At 44.7% G+C, this 16953-nt stretch overlaps 1 protein-coding gene across 1 annotated transcript in view; it reads left to right on the top strand.

The window, feature by feature from the left end:
* The first annotated feature begins 5137 nt into the window (after positions 1-5137).
* Positions 5138-16953, top strand: part of BMERB1 (bMERB domain containing 1) — a 79092-nt gene continuing 67276 nt past the window's right edge. The window contains exon 1 of the mRNA XM_037504564.2: positions 5138-5419. Within this exon, the coding sequence (XP_037360461.1) occupies positions 5314-5419 (106 nt within the window). The 5' untranslated portion in view covers positions 5138-5313. The remainder of the gene's footprint in view (positions 5420-16953) is intronic.

Genomic DNA, 16953 nt, shown 5'->3' with positions numbered 1-16953 from the left:
ATCACGACTTTCATAAACCTTTGGCATACATCATTTCAATGTTTTGTTTGACTCGATATGTGTGCCTGTGTGTGTGTGTGTGTGTGTGTGTGTGTGTGTGTGTGGATATGTGTACATGACAAAATTGAAATCACAGTATTTTTTGATTCCTTTCTAACCATTATCATTTTATGAAATGCTTAATATGATTGTGATCACAGTGTACTCTTGGTTGTAACCAAAAGATCAAGAACAATAGCTTATACTTAATGTTACATTTTGTGTCTTACTTTTCCTCTTATCTTTTGATTAACATTGTGTGGTAATGTTTTTCTCATGACATTTCAAACTCTTTGTGAACATCATTTTAAATAAGTATGACATTACATTGAAGGCATTCAATTACATAACGGTCACTTCCATTTGTAGGATATTAGATTTTTCCCAGTGCTTCCACTTTCAACATGAGTGTTAAGACATGTCTGTATATAGATATTTTCTAGCATTTCAAATATTTTTGTAGGGTAGATTCCCAGGAGTTAAATTATTGAATCTAATAAGTCTGGCTATTATTTTTTCTTGTGTTTCTTTTTAGAAAAAAATTGTGAAATAGTTCAACATACAGAAAAACAAAGAGAATGACATGGATATGACAAAGATTCCCAAACCCACAAATCACCTATTTTTAAAGGGTTATACATCCTTTTAGTTAATTAGTTGTTTTATACTGAGATCATTTCTATGCAGTAAAGGGTATCTCAATGAATATCCCTGTCTCTTTAGATACACATATCCATATATATTGCATATATACCCAAACACACATGCACATACCACTGTGTCACCAATCAGATCATACAATTCTATTATTTCCACCCCCTCTTTCATTTCCTCTGTAGTAACCCTACCCCAAGTAACAATACTCTAACTTTAACCACTTTATATAAATTTTGGGTCCTTTGGGATTTTATATGAATGGAATCATTTCATATGAACTCTTTTGCATCTGGTTTCTTTTGCTAATATGCCTGTAAGATTTATCCATTTCATTGTTAAGTAGTTTAAGCTTTTCCACTGCTGTGGCTATAATCACAAATACAAGATGTAGCAAGTGTTAGGAGCGATATGGAGAAATTGGATCCCTTATATACTAATTTCTGGTGGGAATATAAAATAGTTCAGTCACTATGGAAAACAGATAAGCAGGTTACCATGTGATCCAACAATTTACATAACAGAATTACCATATGATCTGGCAATTTCACTCTTTAAGTATTTTAAACAGGAACTCAAATTTGTATACAAACGCCCCTACTAGCATTAGTCACAATAACCAAAAGGTGAAAACAATTTAGATGTAGATTAATTGGTGAATGGGTAAACAAAATGTGATATATCCATATAATGGAATATTATTCAGCCCTAAAAAGAAGAGCAGTACTAACACATGCTACAAAATAAAAACAGTATGCTAAGTGAAAGATGTTAGACACATAAGGACACAAATCATATGATTCCATTCATGTGTAATAATTGGAAAATCCATAGAGAAAGAAAAGATCCAGGTAAATCCATGGAGAGTGAAAAGATTGGTGGTTGCAAGGACTGGCAAGGGAAATGTGGGATAAATGTTTAACAGGTGTGGGGTTTCCTTTAATGGGTAGCTTTTGGGATTTTACAAATCCTTCTACTACAAAACAATGAAGGTATTATTCTTCCATATTACCTTTCTTTTTTTTTTTAATTTTGCTTTTTTTCATTTAGATCTTTCATCTGTTTGGAACTTGCGTGTGTCTACAATGGGGAAGTATAGGGTGGATTTTTAATTCTAGTTTTCCATTTGGTTAGATAAATTTGTAGACAAGTGCATCCTTTGTGCACTGATTTGTAATGCCTCCTCTGTTAAATGTCAACTTTCCAAATACGTATGTGTTCTCAATTTTCTTCATATGTCTTAGATTCTATGATATGTTTTTACATCTGGGAGTTAAGTTACTCCTATCATATTTATTTTCTTCACCATTGTCTTGCCTATCCTTAGCCCTTTGTTCTTCCATGAAATTTTAGGGTCAGCTTATCAAGGTTTATTTTAAAATCCTATTCCCTATGGAGATTTAACTGAAATTGCATTGAAGAGGTTTGTCATTGTTACCATATTGATTCTTTTTTTTTAAATTTTTTAAAAAAAGATTTATTTATACAAGCACTGGGTACAGTCAGAAGCGCAGGAGGGTGAGAGAATTCACCAGAGTCAGAGCGGAGAGCAGAACAGACAGACTGACGAAGTACACTGCTGAGGGGAGCAGCGGGTGGCAGGAGAAGTCTGCGCGCCATGTGGGACCCTCACCCGGTGGCCGGGGATTGAACCAGTGCTGCAGAGGTTGCAAGCAGCTTTGCAACCCGGCGCACAACCTCTGTGCCACCGGGGAGGCCCTGTTACCATATTGATTCTTTTGTACCATTGAACATGGCATGTCTCTTATTTTTTTCATATCATTTTTTCTGATGCTTAGCAATGCAACACAAAGATAACTAATTATTGTCTCACTTAACATAAAATAGTAATTTTCGCCTCAAAGGTTTTTTGCTATTACGATCATATTGTAAGTTTGATTAATTACACATGGAGATGTTATTGTTCTTGTACAGGTGCCTTTTTTCAAAACCTTGCTCTTATCTGTGGATTTGCTTGCATTTTTATATAGGTAATTGTAGTGTCTGAAAAAGAAAACTTTGTTTCTTATGTTTCAATTTATTTTTCCTATTACTCTGGGCTAGGACTTCCAGAAATGGGGATGGTAGATTTCTTTGTGCTGTTGCTGACTGCGAAATTAATGGGGGTACTACTTAAGGTTCAACAACAAATGTGTTTACTCTTGGTTTTTGATAATTAGTCCCTAGCAGGTGAAGGAAATGATCTTCTATTCCTTGCTTGCTAGGTAACCCCCATATATAACTATTAATCTTTTCAAATATTTTTTTATATAATCATTGAGATAATCAGTTTTCTCCTTTAATCTTCTGTGGTATATTATATCTATAGGTAAGTTGTTGTGGTATTTGAGGTCAATAGGTTTTCTGACCTTGGGGCATTGCTCTTTTGAGGGAATAAACCTTGTTTGTTCATGATATATTTTTTATTTTGGAGTTTAGAATTTATTTAATACTATTTTAGAATCTTTGCTGTGTTCATAGGTGAGATCACACTAGAGTTTTTTATTGTACCGATTTAAGCTAGTTTTGACATCTTGGTGATGCTATTCTCATAAAATGAGCTCTGAAACAATTTTGATAAAGTCAGGATTACATTTAATTTAGTAATTCACCTAGAAAACTATTTGGGCCTGTTGACTGAGGTGAAAAGTAAATGACTATATTAACAAGTCAATTCTTGTAGTGGTTATGGATTTGCTTTATTTCTTAAATACATTTGATGTTTGCCTTTTAATAAAAATTATCTACTGCAACTAGTCTAACAAATCTTTGTGTATTTGTATTTATGTCTCCCTTTTCATTCTTAATATTATTCAGAGTGCCTAGTTTGATGAATCTTCAAAAGTTTGCCTTCTTTATTAGTTTTTCTGCCAAGCAGTCAGCTTCGTGGAGCCACTCTATTGCTTCCTGCTTTTGTTTCCCTAATATATGCTCTTTTTGTTATTATTTTGTGTGTTTCTAGTTTGGTTAGGCTTTATCTGTTCTCTTTTTTTTACTGTCTCTTAGCCCATTTTTTTTGATCTTATAATTTTTAATGCATGCATTTAAGGCCATGCATTTACTTACACCAAAAGGTACAAGTTTTAATATGTTGTACTCTCGTAGTTATCCAGCTATACATATATTATGATTTTAATGGTTACATCCTTTTTCTCCTAGGAGCAATTTAGAAGTCTCTTAATGACAGCAGCTTTTTAAAGATTTGCTGTCAGGAAATAATTCTTTATCTTAAAGAGCTGGACCAGTTTATGCTTCTACAAACCATGGTGATACCAAAAAAATTGCTCCAGGGCCTCCCCGGTGGCATAGCGGTTGAGAGCTGGGTTGCGAAGCTGCCTGCAGCCTCTGCAGCACCGGTTTGATCCCCGGCTGCTCCCCAGCCCCCAGAGGAGGGTCCCACATGGCGCGCAGACCTCTCCTGCCGCCCGCTGCTCTCCTCAGCAGTGTACTTCGGTCCTTCTGCCTGCTCTGCCCTCTGCTCTGTGTCTGGTGAATCCTCTCACCCTCCAGCACTTCTGACTGTACCCAGTGCTTGTATAAATAAATAAAAATAAATCTTTAAATAAAAAAATTGCTCCAGATGATATCTTAACAATAACAAAGAATGTTCTCTAGAGCCTCCCCCACCACCACCACCACCACCAACAACAACAACAAAAAAATACCATATCCGTGCAGTCCAGGGGGTTAGAGTAATAAAGAGACTAAGTCTATATTCAAGTTCTCAGCAGGCCACCAGGTAAGTGGGCAAAGAATATTTATTCATCCATTTCATCCTTTGTAAAACAAAGCTAAGAAAATAGTATCTGTTTCACGGAGTTATTGGGACGTGTTTAGAATCTAGTTGTCATTCAAAAAATATTACTAATTTTTATTACTTTGTATATTTACTGCTGCCATGCTGTGTTAGTAAAACAAACCTCTGGGCTTCTGAAAAGTAAAGACCCATCTTTCAAACAGCTTTGTTATACTTGTGTCCAAAACATGTTCATGCCTCTTTCAAGTTCATGCAAACATATAAAGAGTCGACACACAAACCCACAGAGATAGGACTGTTTCATTTCATGTTCAAATTAGGTCCACAGATGCAAAGACAGAGATTCTCACGCAGAAGCCCTCAGCGAAACACAGAACCCATAAATCCAGGTCCACACTTCTGCACACTCCCCACAAAGATGGATTCATCGCCCACAGAGAGACGCGCTCCTAAATCCCACTCAAAACCCAGCGGCCAGCGGAGAGACCACACGCTCGGCGCAGCGCCAAGCGAAGCATCACCATGGGCTCCAGCATGGGCAGAGGCCTGGTTCTTACTTCCTTTGAGTTGGTTCTATTTTAGTTTTTGTTCTTCTTAGAGTTATCATCTGCCTCCTTTTCCTTCTACCCAGCCCCCAAGTCTCCCCCATCCCCGCTCCCGGTCTCCAGTGCGCATGCGCTCTGCATCCCGCCCCCTCCTGGGTACCAGTCGGCGCTCCCAGGCCCTGGCGGCGGAAGAGATGCAGCCGCGTCACCAGCGCCCGGCCCCTTAAAGCGCTGCTGGCTGGAGCCGCCTTCCTCCCTGCAGCCCGCAGCGGGGATGGAGTAAAGGGAAGCCCGTCGACCTGCCCGCGGGGATCCGCGATGGAGTTAAAGCAATCTTTGTCTACCCATCTGGAAGCGGAGAAGCCTCTTCGGCGCTATGGGGCGGTGGAGGAGACGGCTTGGAAAGCGGAGGGACTGGGGCGAAGTGAGTACCCGGGTGAGCCGGGAGGGGATGGACTGTTGGGGATCCGTGCGCTGGAGCGGGGGTCGAGGCGACGCGACGGTGGTAGGGAGCGCACCGAGGGAAGCGCCCCCGCAGCCGGGCTGTCGGCGCGGGAGGGATGCGCAGCGCTGCGCAGAGACGCGCTCTCCCGCGAACAAAAGGGGGACCCTTCGGGCTGAGCTTCACTGGAAGGCTCGGGAAATTGCAAGGCAGCTAAGCCCAGAAACTGGGGTGGACTCGGGAGTCCCGGACCCGTAGGTACGAAGCTGGTCCTGGAAAGTAAGGGCTTTTCCCGCAGCAGAGATAGGAGGGTCGGGGATGCGCTAGGGCGCCGGAGCCATTGGGCCACCCTGGAAAGCGCCTACGTCTCTGGAGAGGGGGGAGTGTCCGCTGGGTTTCCTCTGCTTTTCCCCAGGCGCGAGGTCCAGGTCCAGGGCACTCCTGAGAGCCCCAGCGTTTGCTTCCCTGCCTTCTCCTGGGTCAGGGTGGAAGGGGAAGGGTTAGGGGAAGGATAACCCAGTGCATAGCCTTCCCCTTTCTCCCTGGACTCCAAGTCTTTGACTTGGGCACAATCCTGGAGGGCAGTTCTGAAACAGACCGACTGTATGTGCCCGGTCACTCTAGGGGATGCTGGTGTCAACAACCTTTCTAAATACATGAGAGATTTTTAGTTTTTATTGATAGCATGCCTTACTTGTAACCCCCCCCCCAAGTGTAGAGGTAGCAGCAGGGGCACGAGGGTGCCCTCCCAGAAAACCCTGCCCCTGCCTGTGCTTGTCCTATCAATCGCTTTGGGTAAGGCCCTCTGTCCTTACCAAGGGCCCCCAGCTTCCTGCCGTGACCCTGGGTATCCAGGCTCACAGCCAGCCTCAGCTCTGTTGGATCAAAGTATTGTGAGTTCTTTTCCTGCCTTCCCCTGATAGACAAATGTGTGTGGGCTTTCTCCATACCTGTCACTTCAAATTCAGACAGTCTTCTTAGAACGGTTAAGCTGTCTTCTGGGTATCATGGGTTCAAGTTGCGATCACAATCCAGTGCCTCGGTTCTTCCCCTGGAGCCCACCAGTGCTTCCAATCTCTCCTTTCTTTCTCCTTTTAAAATCTGGTTCTGTCTTTCTGTTCTGTCCCTTCGAATTTCATTGGCTTTGGTGTTTCAGGCATGATGTCAAGGCAGAGGGTCGTGACTTCCTCTAAGCTCAATATCATACCCACAATGGCTGCCTGCCATGGACTAGGTCTTGTGCTAAGAACTTTAAATGCATCATTTCCTTCAGTCCCACAACAGTCTCCCGAGGTGACTCTTAGCACTTCCTGCCCAGGGATGGAAAAACTGGGCTTGCAGGTGATATGACTGTTAGGTGGCAGTCAGGACTTGAACCCGGATTTGGGGAACCACACAGCCCCTTTGGGGCAGATGTGAAGGTTGATTGACATGAAGATTGATTGCTTTCACACTTTCTGGGTACTTTCTAAATGTGTTGAGTCCCAGAACAGTGTCCGTGGACTGACCAGTATGCAACAGGCTTACTGGTCTCTGGTGCTCACAGCTGCCTTGCAAGAAGCAGAAGTTGTCTTCAAACAAGCCCTGGATTTGAATCCTGGCTCTGCCATTTGCTGCCCAGGGACTCTCTTTAGGCACTTTTCCAAGCCTCCCCCTGCCTCTGTTTCCTGAAATGGAGATAATAATAGCACCTATCTTATACTTTAATTATGAATATTCACTGTATTTAGAGCTCAAGGTAAGTGCTCAATATTTATTGACTGCTTCTCTTTTTTTATTCTTACATCTGTAGGAGGTACTTGCTATTCTTCTTCTTCTTCTTTTTTTTTTTTTTGCAAGGAATTACATAAAGTAACACCCTGGATGAAAACAGCCCTGTGGGTCAGTTCCCTAATAACTCTTACAGCTTTTTATTTTCTCACCTTTCTATTGGGAACATTTTCAAGCATACAAAAAATTGCAGTGAACACCCGTTTCATAGTGTTTTGGCTCCTGAAGTTAGGCTGAAACTGTTAAAAGCCCGGAAGAAAGGCTTTATCACCCTCTCTGTTCCAAACCATCAAAGACTCTGACTCTTGCTTCCTATTCAACTGCAAGACCATTTCTGATCTTCTTTTGCATGTGGACCCCCAGATATGCCCCCCTACTTTTTATCTATTCACAAGAGATCTTCTTAAAGCCCTGACTCAGGGTTCCACTTTTAAATGTTAAATCTGGTATTATTACCTTTAGCAAGTTTTGACCTCTAGCCTCTTGTCTGCAACCTGGCACTTTTTTGATTAAAGTAGCTTTTTTGGAACTCTCATTTCCCAAAGGATGGAAGGATCCATTCCATAACATCTGAGGCCTCCATTTATTTATTAATGAAATGTGAAAATTACTACTATTGATTCCTGGGCATAACAGTTGTCAAGCCAATGTGGTAGCATGTGAAAAGCAGGGGAAAATGAGCACAGCCCATTCAAAAGAAAGCAAGCGCTGTTTAATTTCTACACATATTTAAATAGTGTATGTTAAACACTGAACATGCAGTACTCGAAAAGAATTAAACAGAGGAAATTGGTCATTTCCAATTAAGGTTGTGTAAACTGCTCAGATTTCAACTCTAGTTTTTAGGTAGAAGCTATGCATAGTAAAATTGTAGAATGGGGATTTGGGGATCAGGTAGAATGGCCCAAATTGGTCCAAACCAGTTGTAAGACTTCCTTAGTTTGTCAGTCTGGGAACACGGCTAAACATCTCTGTGCATCACTGATCTCATCTGTGAAATGGGAACGATACTAATAGGACCACTACAGGCTGTTGGGGTAAGTGAGAAAGAAAATGTGTGCAACATGCTTAGCTCGGTGCCTGATGCAGAAAGCTCTCCCTCTGGACTGATTGGCTGTGGTGATAGCACATGGGTGGAGCCTATAGCATTATCCCAAGCTTGCCAGCCACTTTCCCATTGCATCCACCTCTTTGTAAATTCCAAATAATAATGGGGTATCTATAGACTCCCTCCTCATGGGAATGTTTGAGGAATGGCTTCTAAACCCTGGAAAACCACAGAGTATTTTCTCCTTTGAGGAAGATCCTGAGCCACCTTCCTGTCTGCCTTTGACAACCTTTTCCTGCTAACAGTGCATTTGTCTGTTTTTGTTTTTTTTGTTGGAAAATGTATGGTGACACTTCAGTGTCGTTCGATAGATAAAAACGTTGCTTTCAACCAATTGTAGTTAATTGAGAGAGACACAGAGAATGTCTTTTGAAAAGCATGGAGCTTCCTAACTGCAGAACTGTTGGTTGTGGTAGTATTTCTTGACAGACTTGAATGTACCTGGAAGGATGAGAAAGACTTTGCAAGGGTGGTAGGAGAGGGTGGCATGGGGGTGAGGGATAGGGGGCTTAGGGGGTCAAGCTTTGAGAGGTCATAACTGGCAAAAGCACAGGCTTAGACATAGATGTGCTGGGAGTAGGAGGTTGGAGTGAAGTGGAAACTTCATATAAGCCCAGAGAGACGGCTGTTATTTAAAAGTCCCAGGATGTGAACTGACCAGCCAGCAGATGGTTTTAACTGGTGGAGGATTCAGGTTTAATAAACAGTGTGGAGTCTGAAATAATATCAACTGCCAGCAACTTTATAACAGATTCTCAGGAAAGGTTTTGTGCTATTTTCATCCTTTTGATTAAATATGCTAGTTTTATTATTTCAATTTTATTTTGCTTTTCCTTATTATTTTTTTCCTTATTACAGAAGTAATACCTGCACTTTATGAAAAGTTCAAATTCATTAAAATATAGAAAGAAAAGGGGGAAATGACCATCATCTGCTCTCGCATTGCCATTTATTCACTCAACCAATAGGGATTAAGTGCTTTGTAAGTGCCAGGCAGGGCCCCAGGGGCTGCAGATACGGTGCGGAGCAAGACAGACAAGGTTCCTGCCCACATGGAGCTTTTATTTGGGAAGAAGTGGAAATAGGCTAGGAGTGAAGGTATCAAATGATAACATGAGCCTGAAACTAGCGCAATTAGGATAATTAGTGTTACAAGGAAATTAATAGGGGAGCGATATATTAGGAATCACTTCTCTGAGGGGGTAATATTTTACCAGGTAAATGTCAGAGATCCAGGCAGCAAATACAAAGACCCTTGGAGTGTTTGAAGAAGAGACAGAAGGTTGGGGTCGCTCCAGAGAGAGCGGAGATGAATTAAACAGGAGTCAGCCTGGATAGGGCCTGGTAGGTGAACAGAAGCTGCTAAGAGTGTAGAACGGGAGACCAGCATGAGTTAGGTTTTGTTTTTGAAAGGTTGTGTTGGCTACTGGATGGAGAATAAGATCACAGGGGGCAGCAAGTGATGATCAATGTCATCATACCCCCCCCACCCCCCACCCCCACCCCTTTCTATGCTCATCAGTCTTGTTGGGATAAATGGTAGCGATTTCCTTGCATGTGAAAGGCGTAACAGCATGTCTCCTAGGAGAGCGAGCCTGGGGTTAAGGTTTAGATGTGACAGTCTCCACACTATTCCTGCATAGGCAACCACAAGTGTAATTTACCACAGGCACCCTACTAGCAAGAACACAAAGATTATCAATACAACAGTATCTTATCTGTGTTTTGAACAAACCCAGTTATTTACCTTTCTCTGTGTTGGTTCATAATTCTAGGATTATTTTTGCAAGCATTTCCCTCTGTGTTAATTGAAGGAAAAAAAGTCTGTGCCTATTCTTGGTCTCTGGTTAATTATTAAATACTTATTAATAATAATAGTTGTAAATGAGTCTTAGCAATGAACTCAAACTTATTAAATTCTCAGGACAACCCTTTTCACTCAGCAGAATTCTTATTCTCCTTACCCTTATTCTCCTTTTACCGATGAGGAAACTAAGGCTGAGGTTGGTTAAGAGCTTTGCCACTGGAGCCTGATTCTGGCTCTCACGGGCCCTGGAGTTTCGTAGGCAGGTTAGAAGCGACGGGTGGTAAAGAGTCTATGTGGGACAAGGCGCAGGGGCCAAGAAAACAGCCTTGCAGGAAGACCTGTCTGCATTGATTGCAGCCTGGGTGATGGAAAGGGGTAGGACCCTGGGGGTAGGAGGACCAAGAGGAGGGTTGTGGAGTCAAGTGAGTAGGAGGTCATGTGGGCTGGGGTCTAAGCAAAGCCAGTGGATTTGGAACAGGGGGCTAATTAGGCATACAGAAGAGAAAAAAAAGCAGTTGATGACAGATAGGAAAGAAAGAGGGTCTTCTAAGTGCAGGCAATGTGACTGGTGTCAGCCTGAGGTTTCAGGAATTTAAATGCATCAGCATCCATGTTGCCCACTCTCACTTTCAATAAAGTTTAAAGGGGTGCAGGGATTATGGGTATTGGGAGAAGTAATAAGAAGACCCCTTCCATTTGTCTGCTACTTTCCAGTTTACACTTGCCCTGTGTTTTCCAATGTGCTTTTTACAAGGAAGGGCCAGGAATCATCATGCTCTGCATAAGTCGAGAAACAGAGGTTGGGGACTCACCCCCCACAAGGGGGACAGTCAATAAGGATGAGGCAGGGAACCCAGAATCCAGGCTGTTTGCACTAGACCAGAGTTTCCAGGAGGATATTTATGTGAACAACACAAGGACAACAGCTGCATTGCAAGATGGGAACAAACATGCCTGGATCCCATGAAATACAAGTTGGAAAATGACTACAGTGCAGGACACTAATTAGTCTGTTCATTTGCATTTCCCCAGGGGGTAAGTCATCCATTCAGCCAATCATCTGTCCACTCATGCCTCCATTCCGTACATCTTCACTCATGGCCTCTTAGGGGCCAGTTAAATGCCAAGCTCTCAAGAGTGGCTGCACTCTGAGTAAGATGTATATACAGTTTCTGCCTTCTGGGGATTTCAGGTCTCCTGGTAAAAACAGAACTGCCCTGTGATCCAGCCTTCCCAATCCAGGTGTAGATCCAAAGGCCATGAGCCCAGGTCATTGAAGAGATAGCAGCTCTCCACGTTTATTGCAGCTTATTCACAGTGACCATAAATTAGAAATCACCTAAGTGTCCATCACTGGGCGATTCAATAAAGGAGGTGTGATGCTAGCTGCCTGTATGCCCTGGGAAAGGAGGGCCTGCCATTGGGACGTGGGTGGGCTTGCGGGCACTACGCTCAATGAACATGTTGGACCGGGGAAGGCTGGTACTGCATGCATACGGCCGCTCACAGGTGGGAAGAAAAAGAACAGAAGTCAAACCATAGAGAAAGGGAGTAGAAAAGTGGTTGCCAGAGCTGGGGGAATGGGAGAAACAAGGAGAGCTTGGCCACAGGGCCCCAACTTCCAGCTAAGAGATGACTAGGATGGCCAGCGGTGAATCACCACGGCCATCGCTGATCACACCACAGTACAGGGTGCAGATTTGCTGAGAAAATGGACTTTACACGTTCTTACCATAATAGACAAGTTTATTAACCAGATGACAGGATCCTTTTATCATGCCTATGTATACAATATATATTTGTTGTCTACATCAATGTACAATTATATCTCAAAAAAGGGGGCAGGGGTGGGGAGCAAAGATGGATGCGAACAGTCCCTCTTTGCAGCGATGCAAAACCAAAGACCTGTTTTTGCAGGTCCTTGAGAAAATAAGACCCAATAGGGTCAAACCAAGTTTCCTGTGCCAACCCGAGGGCAGCTATTGGATTCTGGCTTCTGTGAATGTCCCATTCATGGCTGAATCTGAACACCCTGTTTCTACCACAGTGCCCAGTGCATTGAAGCCTCTCATCAATCAGGGCTTGCTGCCTTGGGTGGTGTTAACCCACACAGGGGCTCAATATGTCATCTCATTTTGTAACACTTTGAATCATCAAACTCAAAAATAAAGTTAGCTGGGGTCTTGGTCTGAATTGGTAGCCCGTGGCCTGATTTAAACAGGCTTCTCATGATGCAGGATTAGGTTAGCGACATTGCTGTCCTGCTTTGAAGGGAGGATTCTGGGAATTCCGGTCAGACACAAAGCAACCAGAATAAGCACCGTCGTTGAGAACTGGCTGCACAGTGTTAGGGCACAGCTGGGCGCGGTGCTCTGCATGTGGCCCACGAGGACGTCTCTCTGGAGGGGCACGCCATTCACAGCCAGCCACAGCTTCTGAGACAACAGAAAAGGCCCTTTAATTGCATGCTGAGAAGAGAATCACCTTAGACCCTGCTGGTGGGACAGCAGAACGCTATAGCCTTTGGGGAAGCGATTGGTTCACATCTATTAAACTTTAAAATACTCATATGGGTTGTCCCAGCGGGGTGACTCCTGAGACTCCAGCCAAGAGAAATTAAAGCACCAGATTACAAAGATATAAGTAAAAAAAAAAAAAAAAAAAAAAGGAAGCAGGGCTGATGAGAGGGGCCTTGAGGGGCTGATGAGATGAGAGGAGCTGCTAGCATCCATTGCCAAATGGAATCTCAAACAAAAAAGAGAAAAAAATTAATTCTCCATAGGAAAAAGCCCACTCATAACTGCATCATAGGAATATCTTTATGTTAAATCATATTTTTATGGGATGTGGAAAAGGGGTGTCCTAACTTCAGGAATGTTAAAATATGGGGGGACACATGGGCTTTAGTGTTGAGCAGATACAATTTTTATTCTGATTTCATCCTCACCACCACCCTATAAGATAAGCAGGGGTGAAGGGGGTTAAACATTCAATCCCCAGCATCCTTCTTAGTCTAGGAAGAAATTAAGATGGCTGAAAACCGAAGATTCATCCAGGCCCTAGTCCAGGGGTGAAACAGTGGCAGCTCTTAAAAGTGTCCTTGATTTAGACAAGGAACACAAATGCTTAAATTATTTCCATTCTGGTTCCTCTACACGCAGTCTGGCAGGGCGAGATCACGTCAGCCCCTACATGCTTGCAGTGCTGTGGCCAGGCTGAGACCTGCCCTCCAGGCTGCAGCACCATCCACCTCCGTCGTGTTTAAATTTACAGAGGGGCGACGTCCCTGGAGCACACCTTAGTGGTGGAAGCCAGTGTCTAGCAGAGGTCTGGTAGCCAGACTGGCTTCCGGTGTGTGGGGGTCCTTGTTCCTGGGGATCAGTTCTGCCTGACAGTTGTCACCCCTGTTCTTTCTCAAATGCTTACGCAAAGCCACCACCAGGTTCGCCTCATCTACCTTCCTTTCTGCTTTGCCGAAACAGTTGTTTTTGTGTTTTTATGGTGGTAATGTTAGGGGGGAAAAGGATGTCCTAAAGCTAATTCCATACAGGCTTTGGGGACTCCACCCCCACCCCAGGCCAAAGCCAAAGACACTGGGAACTCCAAATCCCATCCCCACCAAAGGGAAGGTGGCTGGGACCTGAGGGTGGGGTTCAGCAGCCAGGTTGGTATAAAGCCAGACACGTGGGCTTTGGAGGGGTCCCCCATTTTGGCTCTCCGCCAGCTCGCAGCATCTGGCCAGCTCTGAGAGTGACTTTGGGTTTCCAGCTCGGCGGATCGGGTAGGACGCATTAAAGACTTTATTTCCCTATTTTCTTCCTGAGTTGTACATTTTCCTTATTTCCTTTTCCCTTGTAAATAAACCTTTTATTAACCTTTTGTGTGTGCCTGTAGTAAAGTATTAATAAGTCCCTTTTAAGTGCGCGGGTGAGGACCCACAGCCAGGAACCCGTTCAATATCGGGGCTGCCCTATAACAGCTTGGCACCCAATGTGATTTCCAAGCTTCACCCGTGGTTGACCAGCCAAAGTAATTTTTCTTGCGTTGGTCACCATAAAGCGTACTAGTAACATTCACCTTCTGTAAAATAAACGCTTAGACCACTTGCAAGCAAACAACACAGTGGCAGTTAGGACATCCACAGTGTTGCAGAGCCACCCCTGCTACCTGGTTCTAAGGCATTTCTTCACCCCAGAAGGAAGCCCCCCACCCAGTAAGCAGTTACTCCCACGCACCCTCCCCCCCCAGCCCCTGGCTACTGCTGCTTTCTGTTTGCATGGATTGATGGATTCTGGCTGTTTCATATAAATGGAATCATTTATATGATTGGCTGCCTTCTGTCACACAGCAGCATTGTAGCCTGTGTCCACACCGTCCTTGCAGCGGATGAACAACGATCCACCTCTGCAATCCCTTGTCTGAGTGCCTGTTCTGAAGTCTTCTGGGTGTATACTCAGGGGACCAAATTGACCAGTAGTAATTTGGAGGAATGTTGCGTTGGACAACGCCACACTGACAAACGGGAGTCGTGGAGCAGGTTGCACAATGCAGGATGCTGCTGAAGAGCAAGATCCTGGTATTTGTTGTAAGGGGGAGGAGCAAAAGGAGATTAAGGGGAAGGAGATCCTAGAAACAGGAAGGGTATAGAAGATTAGGGATTGTGAGTCTGCCCTCCAGGCACTTCTTATCTACTTGATGACACACCCTAATCCCCAGCCATGGTTTTAATCTTATCAACAAGGCATTTCACTGATCAGCTCCTGGGGTTCCTTGTCATACATTGGTCCTCGGCCCCCCTGGGCATTCCCGGTCATACCTCATGATGTATAAGTTGGGAGTATGTGTTATGCATCGGTCCTCAGCTCCCCCGGGCTTTCCTGACATACCTCGTGATGCATAACCTTCCCAGAGTGATCCAGGATCCAGCTTTGTGCTTTTGTTTGATTTGAAGGGCTGAAGGGTTGGGCCCCTGTACCTAAGGCCGGGCCATTTTGACCTTGTTTAGGTGACAAAAAGGCGGCCGAATAGGCTGCCTAGGAGTAGCAGACCCACAGAGGAGGACACCCAGATGGCTCGTGTTCCTTCTCTGGCAGTTTCCCCCTGCCCTGGCCCCTTTCCCTTAGCCTGTCTTTCCTTGAGGTTTGTAATTTCAGGTCCACAGATAATTGGGGAGGTGGTATCATAAGGTAATTACACGCATAGATTCTTAGCGAGGGGTCACACTCGGGTTCAGTGTTCTCCTCTCCCCCTTACCGGCTGGCAGATCAACCTCTCTGGGCCTTTATTTATTCTTCTGCAGGGACAGTCACAATCCCGGCCTCCAAGGGGCATGTCACAGGGTGTGATAGGCTTAGCACAGTGCCCAGCTCAGGGAAAATGCCTACGGATGGCTGGCAATGGCAATGACTATTATTAGTCAGCTTGGGCTGCCTGGAACCTGGTACCATAGATGGGGGTGAGGAGGCGGGGTTAAATGAAGGGTTTGTTTCTGACCCTTCTTGAAGCTGGAGAAGTCAAGATCAAAGTGGTAGGTGGGGTGAGGGGGACCCACGGGAGAAAGGGAGGGAGTACGATGAGAGGCAAAGATGGGAGGGAGGGAAGGGGTGTGGGGATAGGGAGGAGGGAAGATCAATAGGGAGGGAGATCAGAGGCCTGTCTGATTGTTAGGGGGAAAGGATGTTCTGAGCTAATCCTATACAGGCTGATGTCTCTCTCTCTCTTTTAAAGATTTATTTATTTATTTATACAAGCACTGGGTACAGTCAGAAACGCGGGAGGGTGAGAGGATTCACCAGAGCCAGAGCGGGGAACAGAACAGGCAGACTGACGAAATACACTGCTGAGGGGAGCAGGAGGCAGCTAGAGAGGTCTGCGCGCCATGTGGAACCCTCGGCCCGTGGCCGTGCTACAGAGGCTGCGGGCAGATTCGCAACCCAGTGCTCAACTGCTGCGCCACCGGGGAGGCCCTGATGTCTCTTTTTAACAGGACGCTGGTCCTGTCTGATCAGAGCCTTGACCTTAGGACCTCATTTAGTCTGAATTTCCTCCTTAGAGCCCCCACCTTCACATCTAGCCACACTGGGGTATTAGTTTTTTAACAGATCAATTTGGGGACCAAACTTTCAGTCCACAGCAATTGAGTCCTTCTGTTATAGGACAGGGAAAAGGGTCAGCCCAAACCCTGCAAACCTGCCTATTCTAAATGGGTTCTGCCATCCGCCGCATCAACACAAAACATATAAGACTTTAATGGGAAGGAACTTTAATAAAACTAGGAAACAATACAGGTAAGGCAAAGAGTCTAGTTTCTAAATCAAGCACCCAAAGTTACCCGTCCCCTCGTGGGTAAAAGTCCACCCAAGCAGGATTGGCCCAGAGCAAGGCCCCAAAGCCTGCCACAAGTCTAAAGCATCTTCCAGTGGGGACCCACAGAAAAGGGTCAGAAACTACCAGACAAGGCCGGAAGGAAAAGAGCAAAATCAACATCAAGATAAAAGCTGCCATGGTCACCTCCCCACGGGTCTCACCCACGTCTGTGTCACCCAGTCCACAACCCAAAGACAAGTGCAGTTTCTTCACGTGTCTCTAGGCTCCATGCGCCTCCTCCAGGTCTCCTGGCTCCATCCTGCTTCCTTCCTTCCTCAGTCTCTTCTGCAGCTTCTCCTCTTCCTGCTCAGCTCCACCCTCCCTTGGGTGGGGCAGGGAACCTCCCTCTTTCCTGGGGACCACCCTGCTACACTTCTTCGGGCAGGGAATAGCCTCAGGAGGGCTTAGGGCTGGAAGGACATTTGGGGTCATTTAGCCCAGGCTTTCTCAAACTGGGTGCTCCTA

The sequence above is a fragment of the Talpa occidentalis genome, unplaced genomic scaffold (genome assembly GCF_014898055.3).
Source record: "Talpa occidentalis isolate TD23 unplaced genomic scaffold, MPIMG_talOcc4v2.1 talOcc4.12, whole genome shotgun sequence".
NCBI classification, from domain to species: domain Eukaryota; kingdom Metazoa; phylum Chordata; class Mammalia; order Eulipotyphla; family Talpidae; genus Talpa; species Talpa occidentalis.
This window is presented reverse-complemented; position numbering and strand designations above follow the sequence as displayed.